The 20,585-nt window shown below is 49.1% G+C and overlaps 1 protein-coding gene across 2 annotated transcripts in view; it reads right to left on the minus strand.

The window, feature by feature from the left end:
- Positions 1 to 20,585, minus strand: part of RASGEF1B (RasGEF domain family member 1B) — a 255,920-nt gene that overhangs the window by 27,058 nt on the left and 208,277 nt on the right. For both annotated transcript variants that reach the window (XM_081925120.1, XM_081925119.1), the window contains one exon: positions 2,891 to 3,073. In XM_081925120.1, the coding sequence (XP_081781246.1) occupies positions 2,891 to 3,073 (183 nt within the window). The remainder of the gene's footprint in view (positions 1 to 2,890; positions 3,074 to 20,585) is intronic.

Consider the following 20,585-nt stretch of genomic DNA (forward strand, 5'->3'; position numbering starts at 1 on the left):
CATTTTTAAAAATTATTATTATTATTATTATTATTATTATTATTATTATTATTATTAATTGAAATACTAATATACTGCTGCATCATAAAGATATAACACAGCAGTTTACAACCATATAAAAAAATGAAACCAAACAATAAAATAATAAAAAGTTCAAAGCAAAAATAAACTAGAAATCAATAGACCATTGTGTGGAATGCACTTTTAATTGCCGGGCAAAACAGAAAAGTTTTCAGGAGGTGTTTAAAGGTTGGCACAGAAGGCGCCTGCTGAAACTCTAGTGGCAGGGCATTCCACAGGACTGGGGTGATGGCACTAAAGGCTTGATTTCTTGTTGTTGTCAAATGAGCCCCACCAACTCAGGGAACAACCAAAGATGCTCTGGCAGATGGGAGAGGCAGTCACGCCAGTGCTGCGTACTCTAGAAAAACCAGAAAGCTTGCATTCTTGGTAGATCCACTATGTGTTGAAACTCACTGCTCAGAATCTCGGGATGAGACTTACCACTGTAACTGACCAGCCCAAGTTTGGTATTCCAAGACTGTTGCAAATTCCAGCAATGAATATAATTTATTATCTGTGAAACCGATTCAGCTCCACTTATTTTACTCTCTGGTCAGCCAGCTCCTAAGTGATCTTCAAAGTAGATCTTCACAGCTGAGGCTTCCCTGCTCCATAAGCTCACAGCTACGCTGCACCAGCCCATCAGAAATACCGCTAATCTTAATAGCTCAGCCACAGGTTCCTGCATCCCATAAATAGAGCCCAGCAGTCTGTGTATGTTATGCCAAATTTCATATTCTTAATGGCTCAAAGTATCTATTCCATATCACTTTTGCAAGCAAGAGAATACAACTGAGGACCAGACAGTGTACATCTTTCCAGTGTGGAATCCTGCCCTGTTGCCATCATAGGACGGAAAATTCCACGCAGCTTCATGAGTTAGCAATCCTCATGTGAGTTTTCAACGAGGGTGTCATTCAGTTCAATCCGAAGCTTCCATGCATGGACATGAATAAGCAAGGAGTGTTTTGAAGCAACCTTGTTTATTTGAGTAATTACCGTATTTACTCGAATCTAACGCTCACCTTTTGGGGCCATATTACATTGCGAAAGTCAAAGCATGCATTAGATTCGATGACACATTTATATCCGCCAGCAAATACTTCTTTTTGTTTCAAGGTTCTGAAAACTGAGGTGTGCGTGACATTTGATGGTGCATTAGACTTGAGTAAATACGGGGACACTGAAAGAGTCCTAGTGAAGGCAATATTCACACATTAAGAAATCTGTCGCAACTGATTGCTCAGCACATTTGTGAAGATCAAAGGGAAAGCTGAACATTTGATTTCCATGTCCGTATTCAGACACAGAGAATAGAAGCAAACTCATCATACTGAAGGGGGCCAATTCACTTCTGGCTGTTTTCTACATGGATGGTAATGCCCAAATGGGAAAATTGCATGTAGACTTGGGTGTGGTGCTTATCTTGCTGTGTGTATACGTGGCAAATAGCAGCGTTTTCCCAGCCTGTATTCTGGTGGGCAGGCATCTAGAAACCCACTTAAAAGGTAAAGGGACCCCTGACCGTTAGGTCCAGTCGCGGGCTGACTCTAGGGTTGCGGCGCTCATCTCGCTTTACTGGCCGAGGCAGCGTACAGCTTCTGGCTCATGCGGCCAGCATGACTAAGCCGCTTCTGGCGAACCAGAGCAGCGCACGGAAACGCCATTTACCTTCCCGCCAGAGTGGTACCTATTTATCTTCTTGCACTTTGGCATGCTTTCGAACTGCTAGGTTGGCAGGAGCAGGGACCGAGCAACGGGAGCTCACCCTGTCACAGGGATTCGAACCGCCGACCTTCCGATCAGCAAGTCCTAGGCTCTGTGGTTTAACCCACAGCGCCACTTAGTGTGAGATAATTAGTGCTTGCTCTATGGCAGAATGGTGAAAATGGATCCAGGACTCCCTGGGTCGTTTTTGACAGAGGAGCAGGATATCAACCATCTCACTGTGTGTCCAAATCCCTATGAACATAGGAAGGTGCCTCATGAAGAGTCAGACCAGTTGGTCCATCTAGCTTAGTATTGTCTACACTGACTGGCAGCTGCTGGCTCCAAGGTCTCTCAGCCCTACCCATAGATGCTGGAAACAACTGGGACCTTTTGCACACTTTCTGAGAGAATAGGGAAAGGAGAGGGTGTGTGTGAATGAGACCCCGATTCACAGACAAACAACTTTAATAGCCTGCAATATTGTTGAATGCCTTGGGGGCTTAGCAAATGGGGGGGGGGGAATACCGCAAACAGCACTCGGTGGATGGTGGCCCAATGTGTTTGAGAGATGTTGCACTCTGGTTGGACAAGAAAAAGAGCTTAAGGCTGTGAATGGCAGACCCTTCACAGAACAAGTCATTCCCCATACTGCCCGCAACACACCTAAGTCAGCCCTCACCCCCTACTTCCCCACCTCTTTTCTAATGCACAGTAAGTAAAGGTAAAGGGACCCCTGACCAACAGGTCCAGTCGTGGCCGACTCTGGGGTTGCGGCGCTCATCTCACTTTATTGGCTGAGGGAGCCGGTGTACAGCTTCCGGGTCATGTGGCCAGAATGACTAAGCCACTTCTGGTGAACCAGAGCAGCGCATGGAAACGCCGTTTACCTTCCCGCTGGAGCGGTACCTATTTATCTACTTGCACTTTGACATGCTTTCGAACTGCTAGGTTGGCAGGAGCAGGGACCGAGCAACGAGAGCTCACCCCATCGCAGGGATTCGAACCGCCGACCTTCTGATCAGCAAGCCCTAGGCTCTGTGGTTTAACCTGCAGCTCCACCTGCATCCCAATGCACAGTAGGTTGGGCCAATTTAATTTGCAAAAGGAGGAGACTTACATCAGGGTAGTAATCAACAGTGGGCACTAAGTGCTGGATGAGGGCTTCCAAGGATCCTGACAGCAAGTTGTTTTCATGGTAATAGAGTCCTCCGCAGCTGTCCTCTTTGGCCTGGTACAGGTTTCGGTTGTAACCGCTGCTGTCAAACATCGCTGCAAAGGGAGGAGTCTGCGGCATGTTTTCCTAAGCAAATACAGAGGAAGGAGAAAGGTTTGTACACAATATTCAGGCGAGGCAATTCATTTATGATTCTTCCCTTTCTTAATCCCCACGAAAATCCTTTGTGGTAACTCATAAATCCCATTTTATACTCGACGAGGTGTGGTTGGACCACACCAGCCTTTCTGAACCTTGGGTCTCCGGATGTTGCTGAACTACAACTCCCATCAGCCCCAGCAACGCCCAACAGTCAGAGTTGATGGGAATTGTAGTCCAATGACACTTGAGGATCCAAGTTTGGGGAAGGCTGGACTGGACAACAGAGACTTGCTCCAAACCATCCAGTATGGTTGTGTCAAAAGGCTGTAATTGGAACCCAAATCTGTAGATTTGTCTACTGGGGAAAGTGTGTACCACAACAAACCTGGGGGTCCTTAAAGGTGGCACATGGCTCAAAGAAGCCAAGCCAAGGTGATGCCCTCCAGATATTTCTGAACTGCATCCCACCTTCCCTGGCCATTTCCCATGTTCACTGAGGCTGTTGAGAGTTGAAGTTCACCTGGAGGGTCAATGGTCCTCCTTCAACAGAACTTCTGCATGGAATCCTGACGAATGTCCACACTTCAGAAATTCCTCATTGTCAGTTTCCTCCAGGGAAGTTACTTGGAGCTGTAATCCTGAATCAGTCAGGACTGTACCTACAGCTCTTTGCCCACCGACTCAGCTCCATTGCTGAAATGTCAACAGACACGGATTTCGGGTTCTGCCTCCCTTGGAACATCACATCTTCCACAGTCCCTCTACCCTCTCATCCCCTTGGGAACCATCATTCTCAAGCATCCTAGATTGGTGGACTTTCCACAAGAAAGAGCAAGAGGTATGTCGACACACCCTGTCCTGGGCAACAGGGATTATCTTCAGCGGCTGTTTTGTTTTGGCTAGCACAGTCCAGACCAGACAGCATCATGGATGGCTGCCGTGGTCTAGGGTTTATGCATCAGGGTTTTGTCACACAGAGGATGCTTCAATCTCAACCGATGGCCCCAAGTTGCTCTTTTGTCAGAAATGCAACAGACTTTCTATGTCATTGAGGCACTGCACACCGTGATCAACTCCTGCCCGGGAACCAATGTCCCCACTGTGGAAGGATGTGTGTGTCCAGAATTGGCCTCCACAGACACTTACAGACTCATTGTTAAAACCGTGTTGATGGAAGACAATCTTACTCGGCTACAAGTAATCGCCAAAGAAGACGACACAACCATTTCCAGTCACACAGCCTACAACGCATCCCATCCTTGATGCAGCCACGTGTTCGGGGAAAAGGAATGATCACATCAATGATGTCGGAACAGTCATCTCCCCGCCCCTCTGGGTTACGAGTCAAATTGCCAGGTATGTACATTTGTTCAAGTTTCATGCAAGAGGTTGGCATGTCTCCATACACATGCATCCGCAAGGACTACAGGCATGCAAATAATGAAATGGACAACAAGGAGGAGTCAAACAGGAAAGGGGAGAACCTGCTGTGTAAGAACGCCCCACGTGTCATTCATCCTGAACGGTGCTGCCAAACCCTTGATTGAGCAAGACTCCCAACAGTTTTAATCTCAAGATCAAATGAAAGAAATGGCTGGAGCTCAGTGGCAGAGCAGGTGCTTTTCATACTGTTCAATCCCCAGCCTCTCCAGTTAGGGTTTGGGAGAGATTCTTCTCTGAAGCCCTAGAGACTGCTGCCAGCCAGTGTAGACCAGGGGTTGGCAAGGTTTACCTCGCTTGGGCCGGTTCACTCCAGTGGAGATCCCTCCTTGGGCCGAACTCCACACGCACATAAGTGTGCGCACCCATGATTTCTGGTGTTTGCGCTTGTGCAGACACGATTTCCAGTGCTGCAGAAGCGAGTCCCCGCATTGCGCTGGTTTAGCGCAGCGCATGGGGACTCGCCCAGCGGGCGGCTTTTTTCGGCGGTGGCTTGTGGGCCGATTAAACGACCCCCGTGGGCCGCTTGTGGTCCATGGGCCTTAGGTTGCCTACCCCTGGTTTAGACTGTACGGAGCTAAATGGACCAATGGTTTGACTTGGTGTAGTGTTCCTGTGCAGCCAATAACTCCTTCCTGAAACCCTGGAGAGGTGGTTGCCGATTGCAGTAGATAACTCGACAGACGTATGACCTAAGGCAGTTTATCTTCTTCTCTCCCCGATAAGAAGATCCAGCTGGTGGCCCATCTAGTCCAGCCTCCTGTTCTCACAGTGGCCAACCAGACGCCTGCAGGAAACCCTCAAGGAGAATTGGAGCGCAAGAGCACTTTCTGATCCTGTGGTTTCCAGGAACAGGCATTCAGAAGCACTGCTGCCTCCAACCCATAGTGGCTAGCAGTCACTGACAGCCTTATTTTCCATGAACTCTGTTCTCCATCCCATCCCTAACACAGCTGAGACTCTGCAAAAAAAGAGTGCCAGCACACTGCACACATGTGTGCCTGGGAAGTGCTTGATTCCCCCCTTCCCACCAAGATAGCATTGTAAGTGCAGATGCCACCTCTCCTCTTTCTCTATGGCAGGGGTCAGCAAACTTTTTCAGCTGTCCCTCAGACCTTGTGGGGGGCTGGACTATATTTTGGAAAAAAAGAATGAACAAATTCTATGCCCCACAAATAACCCAGAGATGCATTTTAAATAAAAGGACACATTCTACTCATGTAAAAACATGCTGGTTCCTGGACTGTCTGTGGGCCGGATTTAGAAGGCAATTGGGCGACTCTGGGGTTGTGGAGCTCATCTTGCTTTATTGGCCGAGAAACCCGGTGTACAGCTTCTGGGTCATGTGGCCAGCATGACTAAGCTGCTTCTAGCTAACCAGAGCAGCGTACGGAAACACCGTTTACCTTCCCACCAGAGCAGTACCTATTTATCTACTTGCACTTTGACGTGCTTTCGAACTGCTAGGTGGGCAGGAGCAGGGACCGAACAATGGGAGCTCACTCCGTCACAGGGATTCGAACTGCCAACCTTCTGATCGGCAAGCCCTAGGCTCTGTGGTTTAGACCACAGCGCCATCCATGTGGGGTTGCTTTATTGGGGGTTGTTGTTATTGATGTTGTTGTTGTTTTGATGGGGGGCAGGCTCTTTTAAATAGTAAATAAATGCAGGACCTGGTGTGTGCCAGTCCAGGAAAGAACCCGATTTTGGAAAACAATTTTGGAAAGAACCCGATTTTGGAAAACAAGTGGTAATAGAACAGCCAGTCAATATGTAGCTTCTCTCCCCACCCTCCTTCTCCATCTGTGTGCTCCAAAACTCCCAACAAAGCACTTTTTGGAGGGAGGCGAGGAGAAGCTATTAAGTTATTAGCTGGATTCCTGGGGACAAAAAAAAATATGAAAGGAAGAAAAGGCACCATGCAGCACAGAGAGCCAAAGGGTCTGGCTTGCTTCTGGCAACAGGTCAAGACAATGAAGGCATTCAAACTCTGCATGAGACTTGGAGGATTGAGAAAGGAAACAATAAGACAGAAAGCTAAAACACAGTCGCTTGGGGAAGATGGAAGGCACACCAAGCTGGAGAGAGTCCCCTGGCCTGCCTAACCCCCCTCTCCCTTCGCTAATCCCTCTTTTCAAGATGCCAAAGGAGATTTGCATCAAAATAAGGGACGGCAGCAGGCTCAGCATCTGAAAAGTCACATTCATCACTCTGAGCAGCTGTTCGACCAGGGATTGGATTCCTCCCAGCACCAATAAGTCAGGAGGGGGTGGGGTGGGGGATGTGCATGAAGGGAAAGAATAAAACAGACCCACGTGCCTTCGCAGAAGGGGACAGACGGGCAGCAGGTGAAATTTTAGGCAGTGTGAGAATGCCACATGCCGCTTTGGAAGGAGAAGGCAGTTAGTTGGGGAAAGGAGAAGCGGGCAGGAAGTCCCTTTGTCTTCAGCAGCAAAAAAGAAGAGACGAATGGTACTTGGCCACTTCATGACCACAGATGAGCTCCTTTTCCCCATCACTTCCTTCCATCTGCTATTTTGCAAAACCCCAAACAGAAGCATGCACCAGTTTCCCCTGATGATGGTTCCCATAGACACCTCTTTGTCATACTCTAGAGGCAACAGAACACCCAGACTCTTCCTTACATCACCAATATAATTTTTTTGGATATGAGATAATGAGAGGGATCCAGAGACCAACTTTAGACATCTAAAGGCAAAAGCGTCCTTGGTTTGTTTTTTTTTTTAAAAAAAGCCAAACAAACAAGGGACCAGCAGATTCCAATACATTCTTGAATGTAAACATTGCAATATACATGCGCATAAGACACTGATGCTCGAATTCAGAGCGGGGAAATGTTCCCCAAGCTTTTCATTGATGGGAAAAGTCAGCTGAGAGAGCACAAATTAGGAATTAGCACAAGTGCAAATGTATAGGAATCCTATTGCCGTCACCCAAAAGGACTCAGGATGCAAGATTTAGCATAAAGACGACAACTCCTGTCCAAATCTAAACACTTTCTCCTCTGCATATCATAGAACTGCAGAGTTGAAAGGGACCACAAGGGCCATCTATAGCCCAAGCCCCTGGGATGCAGGAATCTTTTGTCCAAGGTGGGGCTTGAACCCACGACCCTGAGATGAAGAGCCTCATGCTCTACTGACTGAGCCACTCTGTTCCATTGGAGCCAAGAGGAACATCACCATGCAAGGGGAAGGACCACGGCTCAGTGGCAGAGCATCTGCTCTGCATGCGGAAGTCGCAGGTTCAATGCCCGGTATCTCCAGGCAGGGCTGGGAGAGACTCCCTTCCTGAAAGCCTGCAGAGACATTACCAGTCAATATTGAACTAGATCATGGGTAGGCAAACTAAGACCCGGGGGCTGGATCCGGCCCAATTGCCTTCTAAATCCAGCCCACGGATGGTCCAGGAATCAGCATGTTTTTACATCAGTAGAATGTGTCCTTTTATTTAAAATGCCTCTCTCGGTTATTTGTGGGGCATAGGAATTCGTTCATTTATTTATTTTTCAAAATATAGTCCGGCCGCCCACAAGGTCTGAGGGACAGTGGACTGGCCCCCTACTGAAAAGGTTTGCTGACCCCTGAACTAGATGGACTGATAATCTGACTTGGGGCTCCTCCAGACTTTCGCTTCCCATCCCTCCGGAGAAATCCAGTCTTTACCACTGAATCGGAGCAAATGTCAACTGGTTTTTCTCCAGATTGACGTTTGCACCAGTTTATCACTAAAGTGCATGCAGGCTTGCGCTCAGATCTGTGCTTCTAGGCACAGGGACAAGTGCAAGTCTGCATGAGCCCTCCATATAAGGCAGCTTCCTATGTTCCTAAGTGGGCATCAATATATGCTCATCGACATATGCAAGTTGACTTCCTGTGTAGCCCAATTGTCCATTGCTGGATCAGGATGCCTGGATGCTTACTTCTGCAAGAGCGTCAGGTTCATTTTCCCACCGGCAGCCAGTTACTGCAGTGACACTGACACGGCTTGGCCTGGCCCACCAATTTAATTCAATAAGGCATCACTTCTGTGTCTGCTTGTACATTGGAGTGGAAGGCGAGGGATGCTGGTCATTCATTCAGAATGCACCACTCACTCGGGCCAGGTTACTGAATGAGACGCACGACGCATTGTCCAAATGTCAGAGCGGATATGAAAGTGTGAAGAGGATAAATATAGGCCACCTGTCGATGGCCTCATCTAATGCAAACAGTACTGGGGGGTGGGTGTAAGGGGAGAATGGGCTCCATGGGATTTCAACAGGCATTCATGCAGAGAACAAGGTTTCTCATAGATTTAAATCATCTAAGAATTCAGCTTTTGTTGTAAAATTCTTGACAGAACGAAACACACTGGGCAATCTCCAGTTGTGCCCATCCATGAGGGAAAAGGCATTTGCTCATAGATTCACAGAGCTGGGAGGGACCCTGAGTTTCATCCAGTCCACCCCACCCCCTGCAATGCAGGAAAATACAGCTGTGCAATGGGACTTCTCCTTGCTCCCCTCTGTGGCTCCCTTAGGCCCCACCCCAGTCTGCTCTGAGAAGGAGGAGTTTGGATTTGATATCCCGCTTTATGACGACCCGAAGGAGTCTCAAAGCGGCCAACATTCTCCTTTCCCTTCCTCCCCCACAACAAACAATCTGTGAGGTGAGTGGGGCTGAGAGACTTCAGAGAAGTGTGACTAGCCCAAGGTCACCCAGTAGCTGCATGTGGAGGAGCAGAGACGCAAACCCGGTTCACCAGATTACGAGTCCACCACTCTTAACCTCTACACCACACTGGCTCTCAACTGGAGTTGAGGGACCCTCCAGAGCAGATCAGGGGGCAATGTTTGAAACTCAAGATATATGAGCTAGGTCCTTAAACCAGGGCTCCTTAAAACAGGGTTGTTACAGTTGCCAAACGGAATGCCACACTTTGGGGCCGGAAGACTTGAGAGTTGTATTTTCCAATACAACCTTTTGGTTCCTGAAATTCATTCTGATCATGCAGATCAAATATAGTGGCTAGAATTCTACAGGTTGTATTGCTAGCATGTGAAAATGGTCAAGATCCAAGGATCCCCCAGGCAAGCACCTCCAGATGATGGAGATGTCCGACACCATCTTGGCACCCCGGCATCTTCCCTTGGTTGCAAAGGGCCAATAGGTAAAGGGACCCCTGACCATTAGGTCCAGTCGTGACACACTCTGGGGTTGCAGCGCTCATCTCGCTTTATTGGCTGAGGGAACCAGCGTACAGCTTCCAGGTCATGTGGCCAGCATGACTAAGCTGCTTCTGACGAACCAGAGCAGCACATGGAAACGCCATTTACCTTCCCGCCGGAGCGGTACCTATTTGTGATGGGACGATGAGCTGCTTGTGCGTAAAATGCAAGTCCCTCAGAGTTTGATCAGGTTTTCAAACCTCTGCCTGTGACGGAGCCCCTCCAGCATGGCTGCGTCAATCACTAGTAGAATCCGAAAGTGGCTGCTTTCGGAAACGTTTCCAACATAAAAGCTCCTTAACGGAAACACGTCGTCTGGCCTCTCGGCGTGACAGTTTCCGTCGAGGTGTGGGTGTCCCTATAGGAGGTCCTGAGACCTCCCCACTGGTTTCGCTTGAAGCGTCTCTGAGCCATCCCTCCGACTCACTTTCCCTTGGAGTTCTTGCTCGCCCTCTACTGGTTCCCTCTTCCGCTGCTACTGCTCTCTCAACCTCAGGGAGCCTTTGCACCTGCGGCGCTTTAGATGTCAGTTCCCTGACATCCACCTCCCCTCCAGGGCCCCCTTCACCCCCTCCCGTCTCCTCTCCTACTGGCGGTGAGGAGGTAAAACCCCTGAAAGAACCTCCCTCATCTTCCGACGTCGCGAACACTTCCTTCCACTTGTTGCTGTTCCTACTCTCTAGGTACTCTTCGTCATCAGAGTCCACTCCATCTTCCAACTCCGACTCCGCGAACCCTTCCATTTCCTCTTCCTCATCGGTGGTGCCGAAATACTCCCTCCTAAACCTTGCTATAGGCTGAGGTTTCCTCGGGAACCTTTGGTGGAACGTTTCTGTTAAAACCTCGTCATTGACTTCCTCTGCACTTACCCAGGTGTTTTCTGACTCCGGTTCCCCTTCCCACGCCACCAAATACTCCACCTGATTACCCTTCCACCTGGAATCGAGGATTTCCGCTACATGGTTGCGGCGTTCCCTCTCTTCCAAGGCTGGTCCCTTGACGTGCTCCCCTTCACGTCCCCCCCTGTATGGTGACAGTAACGACCTGTGGAACACTGGGTGCAATTTCATGTGGTTGGGTAATCGGAGTTTGAAAGCTACCGGGTTGACCTGCTGAATCACCTCAAAGGGTCCCAATCTTCTGGGCCTCAGTTTCTTACAACCCCCTTTGAACGGCAACCCTTGGGTTGACAACCACACTTGATCCCCCACCCTTATGGTTTCACCTTCCCTTCTGTTCTTGTCTGCCTGCTTCTTATATTGTGCCTTGGCCCTTTCTAAGTTGAGCTGGAGCTGCTGATGGATGGCTTCCATCTCTTCTACAAAATGTTCAGCCGCTGGAACGCTCCATCTCTCCCCTCCTTCCCCTGGAAATGCCCTGGGGTGACACCCGTAATTAGCCAAAAAGGGACTCATCCCTGTGGACACATTCTCCGCATTATTGTAGGCAAATTCTGCCAACGCCAACTTTTCGACCCAATCGTTCTCTCTGTCATTGACATAACACCTAAGATATTGTTGAAGAATGCCATTTGCCCTTTCCGCCTGCCCGTTGGTTTCAGGGTGCCGGGCAGTTGAAAAATTAACTTCCACGTGTAGCAAGCTCATGAGCTTCCTCCAGAACCTGGAAGTAAATTGTTTGCCTCGATCTGAGATCACCCTCGAGGGAGCCCCGTGCAACCTAAAGATATGTTCCACAAACAACTTCGCCGTTTCTTCCGCTGTGACTGCATGTGAACATGCTACAAAATGGCACATCTTAGTTAACAGGTCTACTACTACCATGATGGCTGTTTTCCCCTTGGACCTTGGCAGATCCGTCATAAAATCTATTGATATCGCTTCCCAAGGCCGTTCTGGTGTGGGTAAAGGTTCTAATAACCCTGCCGGCGCCCTTCTTTCCCCTTTGGCTCGCTGACATTGGTCACACCCTCTTACATACTCCCTTACATCTTCCCTCACCTTAGGCCACCAAAATTCCCTGGTAACCAACCACATGGTTTTGTGTTGCCCAAAATGTCCCGCCGTGGGGCTATCATGCAACTGCTTGAGTACTCTCCCCCTCAATTCACCTTCGGGTATATACAGTGCCCCTTTGTAATACAATGCCCCATTTCTTTCCTCAAAACCTCCGGGGCTCTCGCCCTCCCCCCTGAGACCTCTGAGCTTATCCTGGGCATATTCATCATTTTCCGTTTCCTCCACCAGTTCCCGTTGCCCCACCAGCGCCGCCCCACACACCCAGCGGTCCTCCGGGATGACATGTCTCTCTTCGATCACCTCCTCCCCTTCCCAATATTCTGGTTTGCGTGAGAGCGCATCCGCCCTGACGTTTTCTGGGCCTGGCACATAACAAATCTCAAAGTTAAATTTGGAGAATTCCTGTGCCCATCTCACTTGTCGTTGGTTGAGCACTCGAGCTGTTCTCCAATACTCTAAATTTTTGTGGTCGGTGCACACTTGCACCTTGTGTTGTGCCCCAATTAATAAATGTCTCCACCTCCGGAATGCTTCGTGAATGGCAAGTAGTTCCCTGTCATACACCGTGTAATTCCTCTCGGACTTATTCAGTTTCCGCGAGAAGAATGCACACGGTCTCCACTCCGACGCACTCCTCCCCGGTTGAAGAAGGACCGCCCCTATAGCCCGGTCGGATGCATCTGTTTCCACTCTCATGGGTTTTTGTAAATCCACATGCAGAAGTTGTTCTTCCGAGGCGAAAGCCCTTTTCAGTTCTTCAAAGGCTCGATCCGCCTCCACCGTCCAAACAAATTTCTTCTTGCTGCTGAGGCAGTCGGTGATGGGCGCCGTCAAGTGGGCAAAGTTCTTGATGAACTTCCGATAAAAGTTCCCAAACCCCAAGAATCTTTGCACGTCCTTCTTGGTCTTCGGTGTCTTCCATTCCAGTACCGCTTGAACCTTGCCTGGATCCATGGCCAATCCCTTGTCTGACAAGCGGTACCCCAGGAATTCCACCTCCTTGGTATGAAACTGGCACTTCTCCAGTTTCACCCACAGCTGGTTGGCTTGCAGCCTGCCCAACACTTCTCGAACGTCCCTCACATGCTGTTCCTCATCTTCCGAATACACCAACACGTCGTCTAAAAAGGCCACACAGTTCTTGTAGAGCAAAGGTCCCAGAACGTGGTTTATAAAAGCTTGAAAACAGGCGGAGCCCCCTTGTAGACCGAAGGGCATAACGCGGTATTCAAAGGCTCCCAAAGGGGTAAACATGGTGGTCTTCCATTCATCTCCCTTCCTTATGCGTATCAGATTGTACGCCCCCCGCAGGTCCAGTTTTGTAAAAATCTTTCCCTTCCTTACTCTGGTCAAAATGTCGTCAATTCGGGGCATAGGGAAAGCCAGGGGCTCCGACACTGCATTGAGGGCCCTGAAGTCACACACCAGTCTCGGTTTGTCTGTGTTCTTTTTGTCCACAAAGAACACTGGGCTGCCCCCCACCGCTCGGGACTCTCTGATGAAACCTCGCTTCAAGTTTTTGTCAATGAACTCCCTCAGCTCCTGCATCTCCCTGTCTGACATGGCGTACAGCTTGCCTACTGGGAGTTGGGCCCCTGGGAGTAGGTTGATTTGACAGTCAAAGGGTCTATGCGGTGGCAGTTTGTCTGCTTCCCTTTCGCTGAATACGTTGCTCAGATCTGCGTATTGCGGGGGCACCTTCCCTTTGCCCATCACTTCCATCCCCGCTAGGGTGACTCTGTCTCCTCCCGAGACCTTCCCCTCCTTGCAGTGTTCTAGGCAATGCGCTGACCCAAAGGAGACCACCCTCTGATGCCAGCCCACTAGCGGATCGTGTAGCGCCAGCCAGCTCATCCCCAAAATGATGGGCGCTCCTCCCAGGATGGCCACATTAAACGCTATCTGTTCGGTGTGCCTTGCCACTCTCATTATCATCGGGACAGTCTGTTGGCTAACTTCTCCCCCCAACAGCTCTCTGCCGTCAATCGTAGTCACCTGCAAGGGGTTACTTAAAGGGATGGTCTGTATCTGGTGCTCAGCTGCAAACTCCTTGCTCATGAAATTACAGGAGCTGCCTGAATCCAAAAGCGCCTTGACCTTTAGTGGGTGTCCGTTTGGCAGTTCTAGTAACACCTCTATCACTAAAGCAGGTCTGGGAGGTTCTGGCATGGGCACTTTCATTGCTCTTTGGCCTGGCTGCTGTGCCCCGACGGTGGCAGCCAGGCGTTGGCTTTTACTTGCTCCTTGCTTTCCTCTTCCTTTCCCCCAACAGCTCCTGCCATCCCTTGCCATTCCTTTCTTTGTGGGCAGACTCTGGCAAAGTGCCCTGGCTGTTGGCAGAGATAACATCTCTTGGCGCTCTTTCCCTCCTTCTTCCGCCCTTCACTGGGATTTGAAACTGCGCGCGCCCGCGCTGTTCCAACTTCCATCGGCTCTGCCGGCGGGAAAGATGGCTCTGGAATGTCTGGAATGCGGAACTCCCTCCAACGGTCTCCTTTCCCTTCCCGCCTTTCCAAAGCCCTCGCCTCCTGGCGCGCTCCTATGGCCAGCGCAGATTTGGTTAATTGGTCCATAGACTCCGCCCTGGGCCCCCGGGAAAGCTCATCTTTGACGGTTGAAGAAAGCCCCTCTTCGAAAAGCATTTGGATGGGCTCCGCCGATAGGTCCCACCCCAATTTATGAATCAGCATAGTAAATTCAGTCCAGTACTCACGGACAGATCTGCTTCCTTGCTGGCAAGCCATTAACTGCCTTCGCACCACCCCCTGCTCAATATCGCTGGAAAACATCAGGTCCATGGCACGAAAAAACTTCCTCGTGTCCTTTAAGATCTCATTATTCGCTGCCATCAGGGGTCTAACCCAATCTTTCGCCCCGGATTCGAGATGGCCAATCACATACGCCACTCGCGATTCCTCGTCGGGGAAGTCATCAAACTGCAAGTTTAGAGCGTATTGCATCTCTGTTCTAAAGGCATGATAGTTCCTGGGATCCCCCCCGAATTTCTGCACCAATCCTGGTACCTTTCTGGCGAGCGGGGTGGTTTTCTCCTTTCCCTTTTCTGCATCCTGAGCCCTCCTCTCCTCAAGCCTCGCCGTTTGCAGCGCCAACTGGATCTCCAACGCTCTGTACCTTTCTTCCAGGCTTGGACCCCCTCCAGCTGCTCCTGCACCCCCGGTTCCGGCTGGGTTGCTCATGATGCTTCTCTCTGCACAAGCTGGCTTTCGGTGACTTTCGGATTGCTGTGATGGGACGATGAGCTGCTTGTGCGTAAAATGCAAGTCCCTCAGAGTTTGATCAGGTTTTCAAACCTCTGCCTGTGACGGAGCCCCTCCAGCATGGCTGCGTCAATCACTAGTAGAATCCGAAAGTGGCTGCTTTCGGAAACGTTTCCAACATAAAAGCTCCTTAACGGAAACACGTCGTCTGGCCTCTCGGCGTGACAGTTTCCGTCGAGGTGTGGGTGTCCCTATAGGAGGTCCTGAGACCTCCCCACTGGTTTCGCTTGAAGCGTCTCTGAGCCATCCCTCCGACTCACTTTCCCTTGGAGTTCTTGCTCGCCCTCTACTGGTTCCCTCTTCCGCTGCTACTGCTCTCTCAACCTCAGGGAGCCTTTGCACCTGCGGCGCTTTAGATGTCAGTTCCCTGACACTATTTATCTACTTTCAATGGCAGGCTTTCGAACTGCTAGGTTGGCAGGAGCAGGGACCGAGCAACGGGAGCTCACCCCGTCGCGTGGATTCAAACCGCCGACCTTCTGATTGGCAAGTCCTAGGCTCAGTGGTTTAACCCACAGTAGTGTCCTTGGGGAGGAAGAGGTGCTACACTACGACTACCGCATTGTCCTTATGTGGCACCAGCCTTTTAAAGACCAGTTTCTCTTTGATATTTTTTCTGATGGCTTCTTTTTCTCCCTTCTCCCTGCATGTTTTCTTCAAAGCTGAGCTTAAACCAGCCAAGCTTCCTACCTCTCTTTTTAACAAAACAAAAGGCAAAGCTTATGCGTTTCAGAACCCCAAGATCCAATCAGCTTGCTTAGCGTGAATTAGAAGGACAATAATGGCATGACAATTTCACCAAGGACCCTGGGAGAATTCCGCCTCTGACCCATTCGGTTGCAGAGAGATTTACGGAGTGAATTAATCTGAAAGGGATGCACGATGGACTTCAGGCAGCTGGAGGACGGGGAGGAGGGGCTGCTGGGCAACGCTCCATGCTCAAGTGTAGCACACCGTTCCAGTTTTCAGCCTGACAGATCAAACTAATCCAGGGGCTGATGCTTCCTTAGCCTTGGGTGTGTGAACCCAAATGGTGAACAAGTGTCAGAGCAGCTTTCCCCAACCTGGTGCCCTCCAGATGTTTCAAACCGCAGCTCACGTCACCCCCAGTCAGGACAGCTGTCTGGAGGGCACCATGTTGGGCCGCATTTGAGAACCTGCAAAGGGAGCAGACTAGGTTTCAAGGATTTCGGATAGCAAGGCTCAGAAAGAGACCTCAGGCCCCTGGTGCTGTTCCCAATAAGATTGTGCTGGGCTAGATGAACCTGTGAGCAGATTTATGTGTCAGGTATATCATTTTTTAAAAAATTACTCAGATGTGTAGATATCAAATGCTACGGAGTACAAGGATCTCAAGGTCCATTCCTTTTTAATAAATTTGGTTTATCCAGGATTGAAGCTGGCCTGGTAAGGTTTTCAGAAGTGCTCGTTGTTGATACCTTAGATCAGGGGTCAGCAAACTTTTGCAGGGGGCCGGTCCACTGTCCCTCAGACCATGTGGTGGGCCAGACTATATTTTGGGGGAAAACATGAATGAATTCCTATGCCCCACAAATAACTCAGAGACGAGTTTTAAATAAAAGCACACAGCCTACTCATGTAAAAACACCAGGCAGGCCCCACAAATAACCCAGAGATGCATTTTAAATAAAAGCACATATACTTCTCATGTAAAAACACGCTGATTCCTGGACCATCTGTGAGCCAGATTTAGAAGGCAATTGGACCAGATCCGGCCCCCAGGCCTTAGTTTGCCTACCCATGCCTTAGATTAGGGTAAGGAGAACAAGTTTCTCTTGAAGGCCCCATTCGAAAGAAATCCAAACTGAGTGTGGGCAGAATCTGCATTGGGCAAGGAAACTTCTCTCTTCCTGCCACTTCTTCTATTTCCTTCCTCTATGCCATCCCACAAAATCAGACTAAGGCATTGCAGTTTGCCTCAGATAAGTTCCCCAAATTTCCATCTCTTGGTTCTGCTGATGGACTGCATAAGCTGAGGAGAAATGTGACACTGATGCAAGTTGGCCGTTTAAAATACACTTATTGAGGATCCACCACCAATTCTGGCTCCCTCCTAACTAAATGCACATATCCGCATTTGCAGATAGTTGTACCTCAGCTCCCAAATGCTTTGGGAGTCAAACAATCTGGCTCCCAAGCGATCGAAAACTGGAAGTGTGTGTTCTGGTTTTCAAATGTTCTTTCGGAAGCCGAACATCTGACAAGCTCCCTGCAGCCAATCAGAAGTCGCGCTTTGAAAGTCAAACGTTTCGGAAGTCGAATGGACTCTGTTCGGCTTCCAAGGTACGACTGTATATGAAAGTTCAACCCTCCTCCCTGCGCCCTTGCTGTTCACAAGCTTACAATTTGGAGAGGTGTACAGATGCTTGACACAGACATGTGAAAATACATCGATTAGCCACAAAATGGGTTTCGACGAAAAAGCACAGAGTTCAAGATATGAAGAAATGCATGCAGTCTCAGGACTTTCTTGTCTGGAGAAATCTAATCCAACTGCAGCGATGCTAATTTATTCCAATATAAAACTTGATCAAAAGCAGGATGAGAAAGAAGAACTGGTTTCAGGATGGCCAGCCTTCAGCAGCTGGGTTATTTCATCAGCCAGCAATTCTCCAGTTGAGCAGAAGGTGGAACCTGACTCCAAACCCTTGGATCAAAGTCTCAGCCTCTCAAATCATCACACCTACACAGTCAACAGATTAAGTGGGATCTTCCGAGTACACATTAAGAAGCAGGCACGGTAGATGGGAAAGAAAAGGGGACTCTTTATCTCCGTGTACAGCTTACAAGAAAATGTTACAGAGGGGAATGCTTTGGGGATGATTAAGAGACTTTAACTTTTAACCTCTTATTCAGACAGACTTAAGGCATGCACACCCACACGCTTTATGGGGCACTCGGAAAACAAAACTCTTCAGAGCGAGGAAAGCAGCTCTGAGTCACTCTGTTATCTTGCAATATGTCTCAGGAACTTGGCTTCACTCTGACTATTTTTACATTAGGCTAGACACACACACACACAGGCTTCCAAGTACACTAAGAGCAGACTTTGACAACCTGGCGCCCTCCAGATGTTTCAGACTAGAACTCCCACTCTCTAGTCCAAAACAGCTGGAGGGCACCAGGGTGGCAAAGGACAATATAGTGGTACCTTGGGTTACATACGCTTCAGGTTACATACGCTTCAGGTTACACACTCTGCTAACCCAGAAATCGTGCTTCAGGTTAAGAACTTTGCTTCAAGATAAGAACAGAAATCGTGCTCCGGCAGCGCAGCAGCAGCAGCAGCAGCAGCAGGAGGCCCCATTAGCTAAAGTGGTGCTTCAGGTTAAGAACAGTTTCAGGTTAAGTACAGACCTCCAGAATGAATTAAGTACTTAACCCGAGGTACCACTGTACATTTTTTGCTTGTGTGAGGTTTCATTTCACAACTCACAACAATACAATAATGACTTGCGGTTGTTCCTATCCTCGTCCATATCATCGCATTACCAGGTAACGGCCTTTTTTGGCCAAGCCTGTGGCAGATCAAATGCAAATCAGAGATAGTACGGTAACTCTTAATGTAAATTAACAGAATTAGGAAAAAGTAACTAGGGAGAACATTCCATCTCTCGTTACATTTGAACCCAGGGACATCCAATGGATGCCTTTGAGAGGATAAGGCTCTCAAAGGCATCAAATCATGACGGATGCCACCTATCAGTTGTCTGGGATCATGAGTAAAAGCATTTGCTGCCTGTCATGAATGTTCCCAGCAATATTATTTTCTGCAAAGTTTTCCTCTGCACTGGCGGAGGAGAGGCAGGAACGGTGGACACCTGCCTTGGCTAGCAGAGTTCCCCCAGGCCCTGGACAGCACCAGAAAGATGATTTCAGCAGGTGTTACTGGAAGAACTGCCCTGACTGGGTGCTTTTCAGGTGTGCCTCATCAGTTAACTGATCCAAGTGCTCCCACACAGTCAACACAAACAGTTCCAGAGAAAATGATCTGAAGACTGCAGCCCAAGAGAAGGCATAAAACCTTCTACCTATTAGAATCACATTTGGCAGATGAGTTTCTGTTCTTCATAATGGCATAATGTCCAGGGCAGCTGTTTACCAGCTCCATCTGGTATGCAGGCTGAGACCCTACCTGCCCGCAGACTGTCTCACCAGAGCGGTGCATGCTCTGGTTATCTCTCGCTTGGACTACTGCAATGCGCTCTTTGTGGGGCTACTTTTGAAGGTAACCCGGAAACTACAACTAACCCAGAATGCGGCAGCTAGACTGGTGACTGGGAGTGGCCGCCAAGACCACATAACACAGGTCTTGAAATACCTATATTGGCTCCCGGTACGTTTCCAAGCACAATTCAAAATGTTGATCAGCACCTTTAAAGCCCTAAACGGCCTCATTCCAGTATACCTGAAGGAGCGTCTCCACCCCCATCGTTCTGCCCGGACACTGAGGTCCAGTGCTGAGGACCTTCTGGCGGTTCCCTCGCTGCAAGAGACCAAGTTACAGGGAACCAGGCAGAGGGCCTTCTCAGTAGTGGCGCCCGCCCTGCGGAACGCCCTCCCACCAGATGTCAAAGAGAAAAATAACTACCAGACTTTTAGAAGACATCTGAAGGCAGCCCTGTTTAGGGAAGCTTTTAATGTTTGACAGACTATTGCATTTTAATATTTCGTTGGAAGCCGCCCAGAGTGGCTGGGGATACCCAGCCAGATGGGCGGGGTATAAATAATATATTAAATAAATCCAAGGGCCACATACAAGTGAGCATTGGGCACAGCCAGAGTAAGTGGAAGCACAAACAGAAATTTACAGTAGTCTAGTTTTGACACGCACACCCCCTGCTCCACCCAGGCAACGAAGAGGCATTATCAGGGTTTCCATCCCTAGCATATAGAAATCATTCCGCACTATGTTTGGGGAGGAAGGGACGAGTCACCGGTTGACACCCGAGTCTTACTTGCCAGATCTTATGATCAAAACAAGGCAGCTGCCCTACCAAACTCCAGATCTTCTCCCTGCCTTCCCTTTCTCTGTTCCGCATCTCGCCCGGTCCTAAATTTAGAGGGCTTAGCAACCCTCAGCCGCACTGTGGGAGGGTGTTTCCGCGTCTCCAGGCTTGGCAAGGCGAGCCAAAACAAACCCGTTAGTGCAGAAATGAGAGGGGAAGAGAACGAGCACAGATTCTCCTAACGGAGGAGGAAGTAGACCAGCCAGACAAGACATTTTTAAAGGTCTGCCGCCCCTGTAAGCTTCAGCTCTGAATGATAAGGTTTCAGTTCTCCTCAATTCGCCCTGCTCTTTGCTTGGGCCACACAACAGCTTCCATTAAAGCGGACAGTCCATTGGGAGATCTTGGGGAGGAGGAACCCGTGGTTCGCTCTCTCTCTCTCTCTCTAGATACACACACACACACACACACACACATTTTTATTGATTTTTTTTAACATATCAGTTCCAACAGTCATGCAACGTAACTTCTCATCTTATACAATATTTTTAGACTTCCATCAACACCACTGATGATTTTCCGTTCTTTATCCCTTATTAT

This window comes from Podarcis melisellensis, assembly GCF_964234715.1.
Source record: "Podarcis melisellensis genome assembly, chromosome: 9".
NCBI classification, from domain to species: Eukaryota; Metazoa; Chordata; class Lepidosauria; order Squamata; family Lacertidae; genus Podarcis; species Podarcis melisellensis.